The sequence below is a fragment of the Pelodiscus sinensis genome, chromosome 2 (genome assembly GCF_049634645.1).
Source record: "Pelodiscus sinensis isolate JC-2024 chromosome 2, ASM4963464v1, whole genome shotgun sequence".
Lineage (NCBI taxonomy): Eukaryota > Metazoa > Chordata > Testudines > Trionychidae > Pelodiscus > Pelodiscus sinensis.
Window position 1 is genome coordinate 230,477,615 of NC_134712.1, and position 16,063 is coordinate 230,493,677.

A 16,063-nucleotide genomic window follows, 5' to 3' on the forward strand; every position below is an offset into this window, starting at 1 on the left:
GTTAACATCAGTGAAAGTTTTCTGCAGGTAAGAACAGAGGGCCCCATTCTAGGGATGTTAAATTTAGATTAATTGGCTAATCGAATAGTCGATGCAATTTGCATCGACTATTTGATTTGTCGATAAGGGCACCGCCACCTTTGAAGTGTAGCAACAGCCCAAGGGCTATTACTACACTTCAAAGGGTAAAGTGCTGTGGGGAGCATGGGGCCAGTGGGGGACTCAAACAGTCCCCCGCTAACCTCGTGTTCTCTGTGGTGTTTCAAAGCGGCAGTACCGCATGGAACCCACGGCCAGCTTGGGACTTCCCTGCTAGCCTTGGGCTGCATGTGGTGTTTCAAAGCGGCAGACCCCCAGGCTCCACACAGCACTGCCACTTTGAAATGCCACATGCAGCCCAGGACCAGCATTTCAAAGTGGTAGCACCACATGGAGCCCAGGGTCTGGCCCCAGGCTCCACATGGCACATTTGCTTATCAGATAGTTGACTAGTCATTCACATCTCTATCCCATTCTCCCATCAATATCAACTTTGGGTCCTGAGCTGGGCTCCTTTTCATTCTCTAACGCTCACGGAAAGGCAAAGCAAATACAGTGCAATACCTGAGATATTACTGAGTTCCCCCTTTTTATATGAGCCACCCCGTTGAAAGGTACAGGAGGCAATTTCAGTTGGGGAACCCTTGGACCAATGGCTCCTAAAGGGTCCATGAAGAAATAACAGTGCTGGATTGTAGAAGACAGGCAAGAAAGATTCCTGATTCTGGTAGCTCCCCCCCCCCCCCCCCCCCCAGGCTTTGTTTGGACTGTGAAGGTCCAAAGTCTGAAGGAGCAAAACCATTTGGCCCCGAGGAAAGAAAAAGAAACTCCACAAAATGAAACTAACTGAGTTTCCTTCCCCTCCATTAATTATTCCTACAGACAGTGGGGCCCTGAGTAAAGATAAAAGGAATTAGGGCCTAAAAGGAGACACTCAAAAGTCAACAGAAGTTTTGAAGGAAGAAAGTCATGATATAAAAGTCTTTAGATTAGCAAAATATGTCCTTTTGCAGTTAAAAGATGATTCAAGAGACAGTCGTATCACATGGTTGTGACATCACATCCATAAACTAGGACTTTAAAAAAAGTAGAAAAACTCTCAAATGACCTTTACCTTAATGAACACCAAAGCTTGTGACATCCCTCACAACATACAAACCATACTACAGGAAAACTGTGGTAGATGCAGCACATTGGTCTGAAGCTATCACATAGTGCAAACAAATACAAAGAGACTGAGAAGACTGGGACTGTTTACCTAAGAAAGGAGACGAGGAACAGGGAACAAAATAACAGGAATGATGAAAGGTTAACTGATGATGCTTACTGGTTCTGGTTAACCAGTGGAGACTAACCTAACATTTAACCGGTTAACTGATTAATCAGGATTTTACACCACTACCGGATAACAGTAGGTCTAGCAAAAATTAGTTAATACTAAAAAAATGTGCTGTCCTTATTGTTTTCTCAAAAATTCTTCTGGTGCTAACACTTATTTCAGAAAAAAACAGAGCGGTAATGTGAGGGAAAGGCAAGACATATCAGCATGTTTACAAAACACCTTAATGTGAAAGTGAAAGAATGGGCATTAGGAGATTAGGAGTTAAAAAAGGCTCATAACACGAGAAATTGATATTTTAGCTATAGACTTGGCTGAGGAGCACCCAGTGTAGAGTTGCACTAGATCATGCTGTCAAAGGGCCTACAAAGGTGTTCTAGTAGCTAGAGGTAAACAACAGACATTCCCATAGGTACCCTATGTTGGCAGGTGGGAGAAAGGAAATGCAGACATTGCGGCACTGGCTCAATGCCACTGGACTACAGTGATCCTCTCAATATCAGTTAAGCAATCATTATATTTGCTATTTATCAACAGCATGAAGTAAAGTGGCCTTAGTGCAAATGCATATCTGGGCGTTTGTACTAGAATGAATTGATTATGTGCAGCAGAATCCTCAATCTTTAACAATGAAGGTTTATGTGGAATGTAATTAAACCAATTTATTATATGTGGCAAAATCCCCAATCTTCAAAAATGTGGGTTTATGTGGTATGGAATTAAATCAATTTCTCCTTTTTAGAAAACAGCCAATGGCTGTACTTCTAGGCTACATCTTGCTCACAGCTGTATTCATTACTGCTAGTCATTTGAAAATCGAGCTGGGTGAGTTTCTTGCAAGTCAATTTATCTTTTCTTGGATACAGCCTGACATATTTCTACAGTTTCACAAACAGGAGGCAAGAAGGATCAGGCTGGCATTCAGGACCTAGAAAAACTCTTCATATATACTGTTTATGAGAAGTATCTGAACATTAAAATGGGAATTTATAAACAGAATTGGACCACTCCAATGCTGACATAATGGACCTGTTTCTCGTTTACAGGAAGGGACTTTCTACCATTCTGGCAGTGTATAGCAGCCTAAAACTGTGTGTAAATTATATTTTCACACACTTTAAGATTCTTTTACAGTACTATAGTGGTGTAAAGCTGCTTTAGTCTAAAGAGAATCAGACACATTATCTTAAAAGTATTTATTGTCATAGCCTTTAACCCCATTGTTTCCCTTAAAGTATCTTCTGTAAACCAGATTTTAGAGTTGCACGAAACAAAACATTTGGGCTGCATCCAGACTGGCATGATTTTGCACAAAAGCGGCTGCTTTTGCACAAAATCTTGCCATCTATCTACACTGGCTGCGAGTATTTGCGCAAGAACACTGACTTTGTAATGTACAAAATCAGTGTTTCTTGAGCAAATACTCTGACGCTCCCGCTTAGGGATAAGCCCTCTTAAGCAAGTATTCTTGCGCAAGAAAGCCCGATGGCTAAAATGGCCGTCGGAGCTTTCTTGCACAAGAGAGCGTCTACACTGGCACAGATGCTTTTCCACAAAAGCAAATCTTTTGCGCAAAGGCACATGCCAGGATAGACGCTCTCTTGTGCAAATACTTTTAACGGAAAAACTTTTCTATTAAAAGTATTTGCGCAAAATCATGCCAGTCTAGACGCAGCCAAGATGTATTGATGTTCCTGAGTTACACCTGCTGAGCACATATAATGCAAATGCACAGCTTGGTTTATGTATAAATAGGGAAGAGTTGAGCATGCCACTCTTCCAATCAATTCCTTGCTACTGAAAAAAGCATGTTTAAAAAAAGCTGGATGGACAAGGTGCAGGAACAGCATTTGTCAAGTGAAGGAAGGATTGTCACTGGCAGGTGTGTGGGTGGCTCCATACTTTTCAAGTTTTACAAGCAGTTTAGATCTTCTCCTAAGAAAGTTCAAACATTAAAACATTTTTAATATTACTCTTTTTTCTAACTTCCTCAAGACTCTCATGCTACGCCTAGACTGCAACCTTCTTGTGCAATAAGCTTTTTTCAGAAGTGATCTTCTGCAAAAACGTCTTGCGCAAGAGAGTATCCACACTGCAAAAACACATCGAAAAAGTGATGCACTTTTGCACAAGAGAGCGTCCAGACTGCCTGGATGTTCTCTCACAAGTAAGCAGTGATTGCTATGGACAGAATGGCCACCAGGGCACCTGTGCTTTTTTCTCTTCCCTCTTCTTGCTCAAAACCCCCACTTCTCCATCCACACATGCCTTTTTGCACAAGAGCTCTTGCGCAAAAAAGTGTTCTTCCTCATACAATAAGGATTACCAATTGTGCAAAAGCCGCTCTGATCTTTCGATTTATACGCTTAAGGTGCGGATGCTCCATGAGTTTTTGCGGAAAGAAACCAGCTGTTTTTCTGCAAAAACTCTGTAGTGTAGACATAGCCTCAGACATAGCCAGTAGTCTATGGCAAAAGATGCATTGATTTAAATAGAACCAGGATTGAATCTGAGGGCTCAGTCATATGTATGAATTGACACTTGGGGAGGTGAGGAGAGAAGGTGGAGAGAGGTGTCTCTATGCCACTTCCCCAATGGTCAGTAGAGGCCAAAGAAAGGTCCCTGGAATAGATTAGACTGGCTTCAAGGCTAGTTTAAATTACACTGCTGCAACCAGCAGCTACAGAGGCTGGGGATCTGGCTAGGGATCTTATACTCTGCCTGATCCTGTCCTGCCCAAACTCACTCATTCCCTTTCTGCCTTATGCTGATCCTTATGACAGAAGGAATGGGTGCAAACCCACATATATTGGCTTCATGTCACTAGAGGATTCCCCAGTGTTAGCGAGTATGCTCAGCTGGCTGGCCCTTTAAAAGGATGTCTTGCACTGAAGCAGTGCAAAAATTCTGGAACTTTTGTTTTTATTTATCAATATTTTTCAGGGGCCATCACTAATTTATTTGGATGCCTTTGTCTATCAGGCTTTGCAATGTGTTGCCACATGGAGAGCTGGAGTTTGGGATCAGAATTTATTCCTTATGTCCTGGGAGGAAGCAGTGCCTGGAGACACAAGTGACTCTGACTGAACAATGCAGGGAAATAACATTGGCAAACTCAAAAGGGTGCCTCAGATCAATGTCTTTAGCTGGAAAAAAAGCTGGCTCATCACAAGGCAGGTAAAGGCAGTGCTAGGGGAATTACAGAAAGACAATAAAGAGATCCCGAGAAACTCTCCCCTGTACTTGTCAAAAGTAGTCAGTCATATTATGGAACACTCCAACCATGCCAACAAGAGTCAGCATCACTTGCAAGTGGAGCTGTATGCAGAGTGGAAATTCCATTTTATGGAGGATTTTGAGATTTCCAAATTTGTTCTCATTCCAATTTGGCACAAAATAAAAAAAATCAAAATTCTCAGTGAAAGCAAAGTAAAAAAAACAATCACGTTGGCTTGGTTGGAATGTTTTGTTACAATAAATAATAGACAATAAAAATGTTAGAAAGGAAAAAGCAAAATGTTTTATTCTGAACATGTCCTAATGGGATGTTATGGAATCCTCCACCCCTCCCATTTTTTTAACTACAAAAACAAAATGGTGACAACTTTGCCACGATGTCACTAAGTGTTTTGATTTTGACAGAACAGCGCTTTCTGATGGATAGCTGCTTTGTCAAGCTTTTACTGACTAGCTCTATTTGCAAGCTGGTTGTTCCCTCCAGTGAAGGTGGTACAGGAGCAGAGAGACAGAGTTTTCTGTCTTGAGCACCCACCTGGACTCAAAAGCAGGGTGATTCTCAGAATAATACATGCTAACAAATGTTTAGGACAAGAGCCATACATTCTGAAGTAGGGGAAAGTTGTCACCGCTGCAGCATGGGAATTCAGAAATTAAGAATAGAAACTAATTCTAAACTAAGTCAATTTTGTTTCTTAATCAGATCAACAATGTCCTTAAAGAAACATTTTAATTATTAACACAATTCTTTTTTGCTTAAAGCAATGCCTGATAGTGTTTTATTGTGGAGGAAACACTTGTGTATACACATACACACCCTGTTCATAAATTACATCAGAGACTGTGCCTGGCTGCACTTTACTAAAGGAAATGGGAGTAACTGAACATTGACCTCCTCCCCAACCCACAATTATTAATGCAGAGCATTTAGAATTGCTGTTTATACTTTAGGAGTTTGTTTGTTTTTTTTTAAATTGTACAGGATATTAAAAATGACCAGAACTCAAATGCTGTTGAAACCTGGCATATGAAGTGAGTGAGGGGAGAGTGGCAAATGAAAGATTGTTAGCTATCGTATCGATTAAGGAAAGATGACTTGCTGCCAGAGACAGTTCCTTTCTTCTTAGTGCAAGATTATGGTAGTAGCTTATATAACTCCATTTTGAGAGTGCTTGCTAGAAAATAATATTGTAAGCTTGCCAACTCTGTGGTGGAGAAAACTGGCAAACTTTGTCTTGGCTTTGCAGAATTGCAAAGGATGTCAATAGTGAATCTGCTTTGTGTCTGTTTGTTTTTTCCTTTGGAGTTTGCAAACACACTGTGTCATGCATATGCTGCATTTAAAGGGAATTTGTGGTGTGATTAAGTTAGTTTAGTTTATAACTACTATTGTTACCATTAGGCATTTGCAGAAGGAAATCTTGTTGTCTACTGCATATACATGTGGATGAAAGGAGTTAAATATTTACTGTACAAAGGTCAGAGACCAGATGCGTCTTTACTTCAGAGACTTTTAGGTAATAGAAAGCCAGGAACTGCTGCAATTCATTATTTTTGTCTTTGGCATGAGATGGGGTAAGGAATTTACTATGTTTTTAATGAGAAGATTTATTTTTTTACCTGGCTGTAATGTACTGTCTATTACTGTCGGCTTTTCTGTAGTCAGCACTGTAGTACCACCTGAAAAATAAAGTATACATGGTATAACACATGAAACAGGACAGTAAGGCACAATGATTATTAGGAAGTTTCTAAATATACATGTAAAATATTGCTGAGATGTATGTCTGGCTAAGCACATAAATATGTGAATATGCATGAATAAATCACACACACACATACATATAGAGAGATTGGGTTTCCTTTACCAGCAAGAGAATTACAGAAAATACAATAAAAGCAGCATATATGTAGAATTTCATATCTAAGAAACCCTTTACAAACACTAATTTATGCTCACAACACACACTGTGATTGTCCTCATTTTATGAATGGTGAAAATCAAGCAGAGAAATGAAGTAATTTACAGCAAATCAGTAGTAGAGCTGGGGATTAGGATTAAGAACTTCCTAAAACCTACCTCTGTGCTAACTCATCCATACTATTCTGCCTCCCAAATCAGTTAGGGAACCAAGTACATTTCCAGCAACTATAGCAGCCTTCCCCAGCATTGTCTTACACCTAAATTGTGAGAAGTGTTCACCTCAAAACTCAGCTCAGCTGGTTTTGAGCTAGAATCTGAGGCTATGTCTACACTGGCAGCTTCTTGCACAAGAACTCTTTTACTGAAAGCTTTATTGAAAAAGTTGTATATAAAAAGGCAGTACAGGGCAGTGGAAATAGGACACTGGACTGGGAACCAGGAGACCTAATTCTGTTCCCTCCCTGCAGTGGCCTGGCACTTTAGGGAAGACAGAAAGCTGCATCTTTGTGTTGGATGGTACTGACTGCTCCCTGCTGGCCAGTGTGGATGGTTGGGGCCATGACTTCATACCCTTCTGCCCTGAGAGGTATATTGGCTTGCAGTTCCTTGCTCCCTGGAGAGCAGGGACTGTATATTACTGGGATTGAACAAGGAGTCTGTTTTTGGTCATTCCTTCTTTCCCTCAGTGCACAGACTGGGCACCTGTGTCACTCACGGTCTGCTCCTAAATTGTGAGCTTAGCAACTAGGGGTCCCAATGGAATGTCTTCACAGAAGGCCACAGATTTGTTTGAATCAGCTCTGGAGATATGTGTTTGCAAAGGTTTATTGATGCTGAAAGCTTTCTGAACTACTTAGCAGTCAGACAGTATTTTTTTATTTCAGATTCACTGCTTTGTCTATTTTCAAAAGAATAAAAATCAGCTGGGATTCTGTGATTTGAAAAGCAGGGACTGTGACTGTGCAGTGTCACTTCTCAGATGAGCTGTATTTTTTAAACTATAAATAAAACCTTCTGTTTACAACTAGTGTTTACAGGAAATACAGTGAAGGCTCAGAAGGAGCTGTATGCTGAAAGTGCAGGTTTTTACATCTTTTCTCGTTTACAGGGGCTCCCACTATTTACGGTTATCCAAAGTGCTCTCAACCCCAAGGATATAGGACACAATGTACATTTAGTAGGCGAATCATAAAAGGGAATGATAGTGAAATAGCTTATATCAGTTTGTATGAAAATTAGTCCTGTTAGTGCAGATGTACATTTCTGCTACCTGAGGGCCTATTCCAATAAATCAGTCACATAATCCTCTGGGATATGTAAGCCCCAGAAAAATACCTAAGGGCCAACTTTTGCCAAGAGAAGAGGGCTCTATGCACAAGATAAAAAAAGAAACATAAACATCCCATCTATTCCTATATTAGCCCACCAATCTCCATGCTGGTGGGGCATGTCACCTTCTGTATGACTGTGTTGGAAGGGCGGTGGAGAAGGTGGATCTCTGTGTGTGAGTTTATTTACCCAATGGCCTCCTTGGAAAGGGCAGCAGCTGTACGGGGAATCCTGCCTAGATGACAAGAGTACAAAAGAAGTGTGAAAATAGGCCTCTTGATGCTCTACCCTCATTGTGGGCTCCCCTTAAAGTCAGAATAAACCTCCTTCTAAAGGTCAGTCTGGGATTTTTTTTTTCCTGAGGGAAAGTTAAATAGGGCATTTGATTAAATGCAATTCTTGGTCCAAAAATGCCCTATCTGCCTGCTAATCACTATTGTTTGCCTCAAAAATTACACAGTGGAGAAAACAATCAAAAGTATTGTCACATATAAACTGCAGATGCCTCTGTTGTGACAGTGCAGACAATAGAAACTGCATACCAATGTCCATTTAACATGAGTGATTCAATCAAGACAGACAGTTAGCTGGTAATTGGTGATCAAGATAATCTAAAATGAGGCTGCAATGGAATGAGGATGGTTTCTGCACCTGTCAGTTGGTAGTCATCACCTGTTCCGCTGTGACAGTTTGCCTGGTCATCATCACACTCATCCACAGGATTGCCCTCTGTAGTGGTAGGGACTGATGTAGGTGCTGAAACAAAATCCCAGGGTTACTCAATTAAAATGTGTTCCGGAGACCTGTCATAATCTAAGATGTACGATATTGATGAACAAAGAATATTGTGCCACGTGCTATGGTAGGTGAAAAAAATCCCCCTGAGTTTCCTTGCTATGATCTGTTCATGCCTCCCTCTTTCACCTCTCATTAAGAGTGTTTGATCTGAAGTGCTGGAAGGGAATGAGGGATTTAATCATAGCAACATCCTTCTATTATTTACAATTTGATGAGTGATATGCTCCTATTAAAGAAGGGTGAAACCTTGGCAGAGTAGAGGGCAGGACACACGGGAGGGGACCAGAGGAAATGTTGTATTTGGTACAAGAGCCAACCTTTTCCTACAGAGCAGGGTGTTGGTGGATGCAGCAGTGAGAGGGAATGTGCTGAAAAGGAGCAGCATGACTGGTGCATACTCACATAGTTCACTAGAAGCTTTGCTCTGGGCCATATTAAGTTGCTTTGTGCAGTGGAACATGGGCATGTGCAGAAGCCTGTGTGAAGGGGAAGAAAGGGGAAGAGGGAGAAGCCCTTTTCCCACAGAGTATTCACTTCACTTTCAGGAGAGGCCACTGCCGTGTAGGCCTATGCACCACAGCCATGCATGATTTCTCATTAGAGAGGCAGGCCCAGGACTCTGCTGTCCGAGCACATACACATCACCAGCGGCATGTGTTAGTCTGGGGGGCATTTGGCTCTTTTTCTGTGCAGCAGCTAAATGTGCTCCTCCATGAGTTCCCAGCAGGACTCTCCAGCAGGATCCTGCCCTAGCTTGATCATAGGATTTATCTTCAGGATCCCTTGTTCCCATTTAGCTCCAGCATCAGTTATGACACAGTTTGATGTTTAGGATTATGCTGATCTGGAGTTAGTCCTCCTTTCCTAAATTCTATGCAATAAAGCAGCGCTTACTCAACTTTGGAAGCCCCGGGGGCCACAATGATACTCACAGCACATGGTGAGGGCCGCAACTTAAGTTGCATATACATGCTAATATACATGCAAATAGCTTATTTGACACTGATGGGCATGAATACAGCTTTTCTCTGACTTACAAACAGGTTACGGACCAAGCAATTGGTCGTAACTTGGTTTATTCGTAAGTTTGACCCCATTGAGTTACACGCGACCATGCTGTTCGTAAGCGCAGATCACGTTTGTAACTCCGGGTCCGCCATTTATGACAGCTTTGGTCGTAACTGCGAATGGTTGTAAGTCGACCGTTTGCAACTCGGGGACCGGCTGCACAAAGATTAAGGCAAGACTATACAACACAATACCCATTTAATTCAGTTCTGAGGATATTAATAAAATGCAATATTTACCCGATTTCCACCCATATGACAGCACTTTTAATGAGCAATGACAGTCCAAGATTTTAACTACTAAAGTGCATATCAACAGAATATCATTATATTGAACTGCCATTATGGAGCCTGTTCCCAGTGGAGGTCATGTTCAAAGGATCCCACCCGCGAGTCGTGTGTTGCGCCCTGCATAAACCCAAACTGCACTGCAGGCACACAAATGGGCTGCAGGCCACATGTTGAGTAGCCCTGCAATAAAGTTTTCTTAGCACATATTAATCCTTGACATTTTAAAATAAATGTTAATTCACTCTTCTGATTACTGTTTTAAGTGTCATTTTGTTGTTTGCACAAATAAACATTAAAAATGGGGAGCTCCCACCAGAGTGCATGTGGGAGAGGAACCATCTAAATACAGGCAGGATAACAGTGACAGTAAAGCATCACTTTCAATGCTATTGCTCAGTTTTTAGATCTGAGAATTATTGTTTTAAAGATATATGTAAATACGATACATTAATGATGTCAGCAATCCCTGCTGGCCACCTGACTTGCTTATGGCGGGTGATACTATTCTGGTAGGTGTTGCCTATCCATTAAAGGTCTGAGCTTTTGTTTCTTTGATTAAGAGCTGCGATTTGTGCAAGGTGCCAGAAATGTATCTAAGACCCAATGCACACCAAATAAACAGGGATAATAACTGGGAAATCACAAAACTTAGACACCAGACGCACTGTTTAACCTTAAGATTTAGATTTTATAAAGGGAGTGTGTAGCTATGCCAGGTGCTATTTGCTGGCTCAGCATAGTCAGCAAAGGGAACTTGATTCAAAGTTTTATCTATTCTGGACTATTGCTATTTTCAATAACAACTGGTCATAGAAATAAAGCCATTGTGATACTGCAGGGCATGTTTGAAGGATTTATCCCTCAATTTTGCTTGGACTAGCCTTCTATCTTCTAAATTCCTGATGCAGAACTGGGGCCTTGGTTAGCAAAAAAACAAACACAAAACCAATAACAGCCACTCATCCAACCTATCAAACCTACCACAGTGGGTAACATGATGTTCACCTTGCAGAAACAAGTGTCCTCAGCATCTGATTGTGTAAATCCATCTCCGCTTTCTTAGAAGCCTACTCTTCCTGTGTCATATCATATAGCTTACTTTGATTGCAAACCCCTTTGGGGGATAAGGGAAGCATCTTTGGTCTCTCTGAAAAATGCTGCCTGTCCATTTAGTGTAATAGACAAGTAATCCTGAGATCACTTAAAGGAAGAGAAGACCCTATACAGCGAGACCATCACTAGGCTTCACAAAAGGAATTGTGGAAAGAATATTTAGTGCCCCAAACATATTTAAATGTCCTCAGTGAGGACACTGACTGGGTCAAAAACCAGCACTAATGGCAGTCACTGAAGCAAGAGTCCCGCTTGCTCTTCCTATGGGAGCAACTGGGCTCAGCAGTAGTCCAAGCCAGAGTGTATCTGTATGAAAATAATTAATACAATGCATTCATCTCTGTCAGAGCAATTACCTTCAAATTCACAGCCCAGTAGTTCCATTCTCAGTCCCAGTCCTCCATGTGTGGCTCTCTCAGGATAGACGCGAACAAATCTGGTTGTTATAGGTTCAAAAGTCCGTAGCTCTGGTGTATCATAGTTGGTGTTGCCTTCAAAAGTCTGCAAGGCATGACAAATGCTGCTTGTTAAAAAAGAAAAAGATTGCTTTCAACAATTGTCTTTTTTCTTTAGGTCTCTAGTATTTGAGTTGGATGAGAAGTAGGCCAAATCCTACCAATTTAATAAGTGCCTGACATCCGTTTCTTAAATGAGGAAGGAACATGTAGTTAAAGTTTCTCTGAAAAAGTGACACATTTCATTTTTCATAAACTCAGGAGCAACCAATCTAACAGGGTCATAACAGGAGCTGAGTGTCTAATGAGACATGTTCTTAAATGACACTCTGATCTTGCGTTTCACTGGGTGACATTTTCAGCACTTCGGGGGATGGGGAGCGGGGAGGGAAATGACTGAGGAAAAGATCCTGTCACCTTTTAAGTAGTTACAATAATAACCCAACTATTCAAGAAAAATCTTCAGTCTGATTTCCCCCCAGTGACAGTCAGAGTTTCATAAGTTATAGTTATTTCAAAAAGGTGTAAATTAAACTCCAGGAGCAGTAGCTGCGAGAGTTCTTCCCGGGAAACTGGTCTTGAAAAAGAAGAAAACTACTTAGGGACAGAGTGGCATAGAGTATGCATCAGAATTGTGGTGTTTTAGATGCTGCTTGTAATTATTAGAACTGGGAGCACTGGCTATTGGGAGTCTGGAAGCACAGGAAACAGGAAGGAGGAGGGTGGAGATGAGCCAGGGCTGAGTGAGAGCTACAGAGGGGAGGAGCAGCAGCTTTATAAAGAGGTTTCACCCTTGTTAAAGAAAGGCCTGTTGAAGTTTGTTAGTAACTTGCTTGCATGATACAACATTTTGGTGATGAGGATGGATCTTCTGCCTCTGAACCCACCTGCACCCTTTCTGCAAAGCCCAGGTGAGCCTCCAATTGCTTCTACTGCCTGGATCCATATGTTTGAGACTTATCTGCTTGCAATCAGTGCTACAGAGACTTCTGAAGTAAGAAAGCGTGCTCTGCTAATCCCCTGCCTTGGAGCAGAAGAGCAGCGTATATTTTACACTTTCTGCAAAAGTGGATCCTCACAACATCTTGCAAGCTACGCAAGATGTCCTGCAAAAGTAGCTCAGTGCAATCACTGCAAAAAGATTGGGCATTTTGCTAAGGTATGCCACAGTAGGCAGTCCAATCAACAAGTGCATGCAGTTACAATACCAGATGTTACTGTGCTGAGCGTAGACAAAATCACTACTGCACATACTCAGAACATATAAGGTGCACTGCAAATGTTTCTGCCACACCTTCAGGCAAATCACATCCTATTCAGCTAATGTTGGACACTGGTTCAGCAGTATCTATACTACCTGATTCCAGCCATTTGCATTACTTTAAAGATGTGCCTGGTACTGAATCCAAACTTCACTTGGTGTGCTATTTGAAAAACCAAATTCCAGTACGTGGCTGCCTGCCAGCAACAGTGACTTTTGGTGATTGCTGTGTAACTGCAGAGTTCTACATTGTTCACAAAGTCACTCCTATCCTTGGCAGACATTTATTGGCTGCTTTAAACCTCAGGGTAGTAAATGGACAAATTGATCTTCCTCAGCAAAGCACTCTTGCAGAATAGACATCTGTTTCAGCTGGGACCCAAGACCATGTTGAGGAGAAACTTGGCGCTGCTTATGGGTTTGTGCATAAAGTTAAAATGCGACATAATGTGATGCCTGTACAACAGAACTTACGGCGCTTACCATTTTCAGTCAGGGAAGCTGTTTCAGAGGAACTTAAAAAACTTGTTCAAAAGGACACTATTGAAGAGATTGACTCCTCAGAATGGGTTTCACCTATAGTAGTGACACAGAAGAAGGATGGAGGCATTCGCCTTTGTGTGGACTTAAGGGAGCCAAATAAAGCTATTTTGATTGACAGCCACCCTCTGCCTCACGCAGAAGAAATATTTGCAGAATTCTGTGGAGCAAAGATGTTTTCTACTCTTGATTTGCAGAGCGCATACCGCCAGGTTATGTTGCATGAAGATAGCAGAGACCTCACAGCGTTTATTACACGAGGGACTATTTAGTTTTAAACGTGTTCCATACGGTCTTGCATCTGCCCCAAGTGCCTTCCAAAAATGATGTAATTGATTCTGAAGAATCAACATGGAGTTCAGTGCTATCTAGATGATATTATCATGTTTGGAAATACTTCTGAGGAGTATGACAATAACCTGCAGTCTGTACTAAACTGCATCAGCACAGCAGGCCTCAAGCTCAATTTGTCTAAATGCAAATTTAGACAAACAGAACTCTCCTCTCTGGGGCACACAATTTCAGTGGCTGGGCTAAAACCTGCAATTTCCTAGCAATTTCAGATGCTCCTCCTCCAACAGACTTGCAAACCTTACGTTCCTTCTTGGGTCTTACCTCCTGGTATGCAAAATTCATTCCCAATTATGCTTCTGTCATTGAACCGTTACGAGAATTACTATGGAGACGTTCAACCTTGGTGTGGACAACGGATGCACAAGCAAGTTTGGAAACTGTGAAAGACTTGATTGTACATAGTCCAGTACTTGCACTATTCAGTCCTGCATTGCCCACAATTGTGACTACTGATGCTTCTGATTACGGACTTGGGGCTGTCCTCACACAACTTCATAAGGACAACACGGAGAGAACTGTTGCATTTGCTCCAAGGACACTGAGTGATGCTGAGAGAAAATATTCTACAGTTGAAAAAGAAGCACTTGCTTGTGTCTGGGCTACTGAAAAATGAAGAACTTATCTGTGGGGCCGCACATTCAAGTTGCGCACAGACCACAACCCTTTGACAACATTGCTAACCACAAAAGGACTGGGAAGAGCAGGGAATCCTATTGCTAGATGGTCTGCAAGACTACTCTCTTTCAATTATGAACTGGAATATAAGCATGAAAACCAAAATGTGATAGCTGATTGCCTTTCTCGCCTGCCTTTGTCTTCACCAAGTGGTCCACCGGAGGATGAGGATGAAGTAGTTGTGCTCATTACAAGCACTCTTACTGCAGTTACAAGAGAGCAATTCCAAGCTGCTTGTTCAGCCTGTCCAATTCAACAAAAGCTATGGGAATTTCTGACAAAGAGATGGCCCAGTAACCCTAAAAACCTTGATCCAGTTTTGCTGCCTTATTTTAGAGTTTGGGATGAACTTTCTTTGCTTGATGGCTGTGTGCTATGAGGTACACACTGGCTACTTGTGCCAGAAGAATTACAATCAAAACTCATACATCTGGCACACGATACTCATCAAGGAATTGTCAGAACCAAACAACGACTACGGGATCTGTATTGGTGGCCAGGGATGGACTCCCAAACTGAAGCATTCATAAAATCCTGTGTCACCTGCCAAATGCATGATAAGACAGCAGTAACATGTACCCCACCATTACAGCCTGTTCCTCTTCCTGATTCTGCATGGGAAAAAGTTGCGATTGACATCGTAGGACCCTTTGATACTGCTCCAACTGACTGTCGTTATGCCATCACTTTATTAGACTATTTCAGTAAATGGCCTGAGGTAGCATTTACATCGCAAATCTCTTCTGCTACAGTAATTAAGTTCCTCTCTACAGTTTTTAGCAGGGAAGGTAACCCCAAAGAACTGGTTTCAGATAATGGTTGTCAATTTACTTTCCTGGAATTTGAAACTTTTCTAGCAGAGAGGAACATTTTACATAGAAGATCATCCCTGTATTACCCTCACGCCAATGTGGAAATAGAAAGGTTTAACAGAAGTTTGAAAGAGAGTTTGAAACGGCTAAACTGGAAGGGTGATCGTGGATAACCTTCACTACTGATTGTTTTGCAAGCATACAGGGCTACACAACATGCCACAATGCAAAGATTACCCACAGAGTTACTGCATGGAAAACAGATGAATACTAAATTGAACATTGCTGGATTGTTAAAGGCAAGACCTGATGCACCAGACAAGGATGATGTGAGAAAAAGAAGTTGAACAAAACCGAGAAAAATATAAGGCTTTCACAGACAAATGGCGGGGTGCTAAGGAATCAAAGTTTGAGTGTGGTTCCTTCGTTTGAGTAAGAAAACCTGGAATTTTATGCAAAGGGGACCATAAATTCACATTTCCTCTTAAAATCACACCTATCGACTTTCTGATGGGTGGGTATGAAATGCTTCTTATCTTGCACCTGCCCATGCACCAAGAGGAGATGAGGCCAACACCCAGTCCACGTTGTATGACTTCACCGTAGCACCAACACAACAAGACATTGCACTGGAACTGGGGTTTGAGAGACTGTCTGTCAGACCCAGACAACCACCTGTCTGGACTAGAGACTATGTTATGTAGTATTTACAGTGTTTTCAGTATAATATTTCTGCCAACAGTATAGTGTCTTATTTCATATTTGTTGCTGTGGTTAGAACAACAATGTTTATTTTATAATTGAGAGAGCTTCTTAAGAGAGGAGGGAA

General features: G+C 41.6%; 1 protein-coding gene across 2 annotated transcripts in view; it reads right to left on the reverse strand.

Moving 5' to 3' along the window:
• The window catches only part of NRP1 (neuropilin 1), a 171,750-nt gene that overhangs the window by 14,665 nt on the left and 141,022 nt on the right, over positions 1 to 16,063 (reverse strand). Inside the window, exons 10-12 of one of the 2 annotated variants that reach the window (XM_006120737.4) lie at positions 11,494 to 11,638; positions 8,541 to 8,624; positions 6,236 to 6,295 (exon numbers count right to left, since the gene is read on the reverse strand). In XM_006120737.4, the coding sequence (XP_006120799.1) occupies positions 6,236 to 6,295; positions 8,541 to 8,624; positions 11,494 to 11,638 (289 nt within the window). Of the gene's footprint in view, positions 1 to 6,235; positions 6,296 to 8,519; positions 8,625 to 11,493; positions 11,639 to 16,063 lie in introns of both variants that reach the window. The other variant, XM_075922674.1, reaches the window with a different exon arrangement.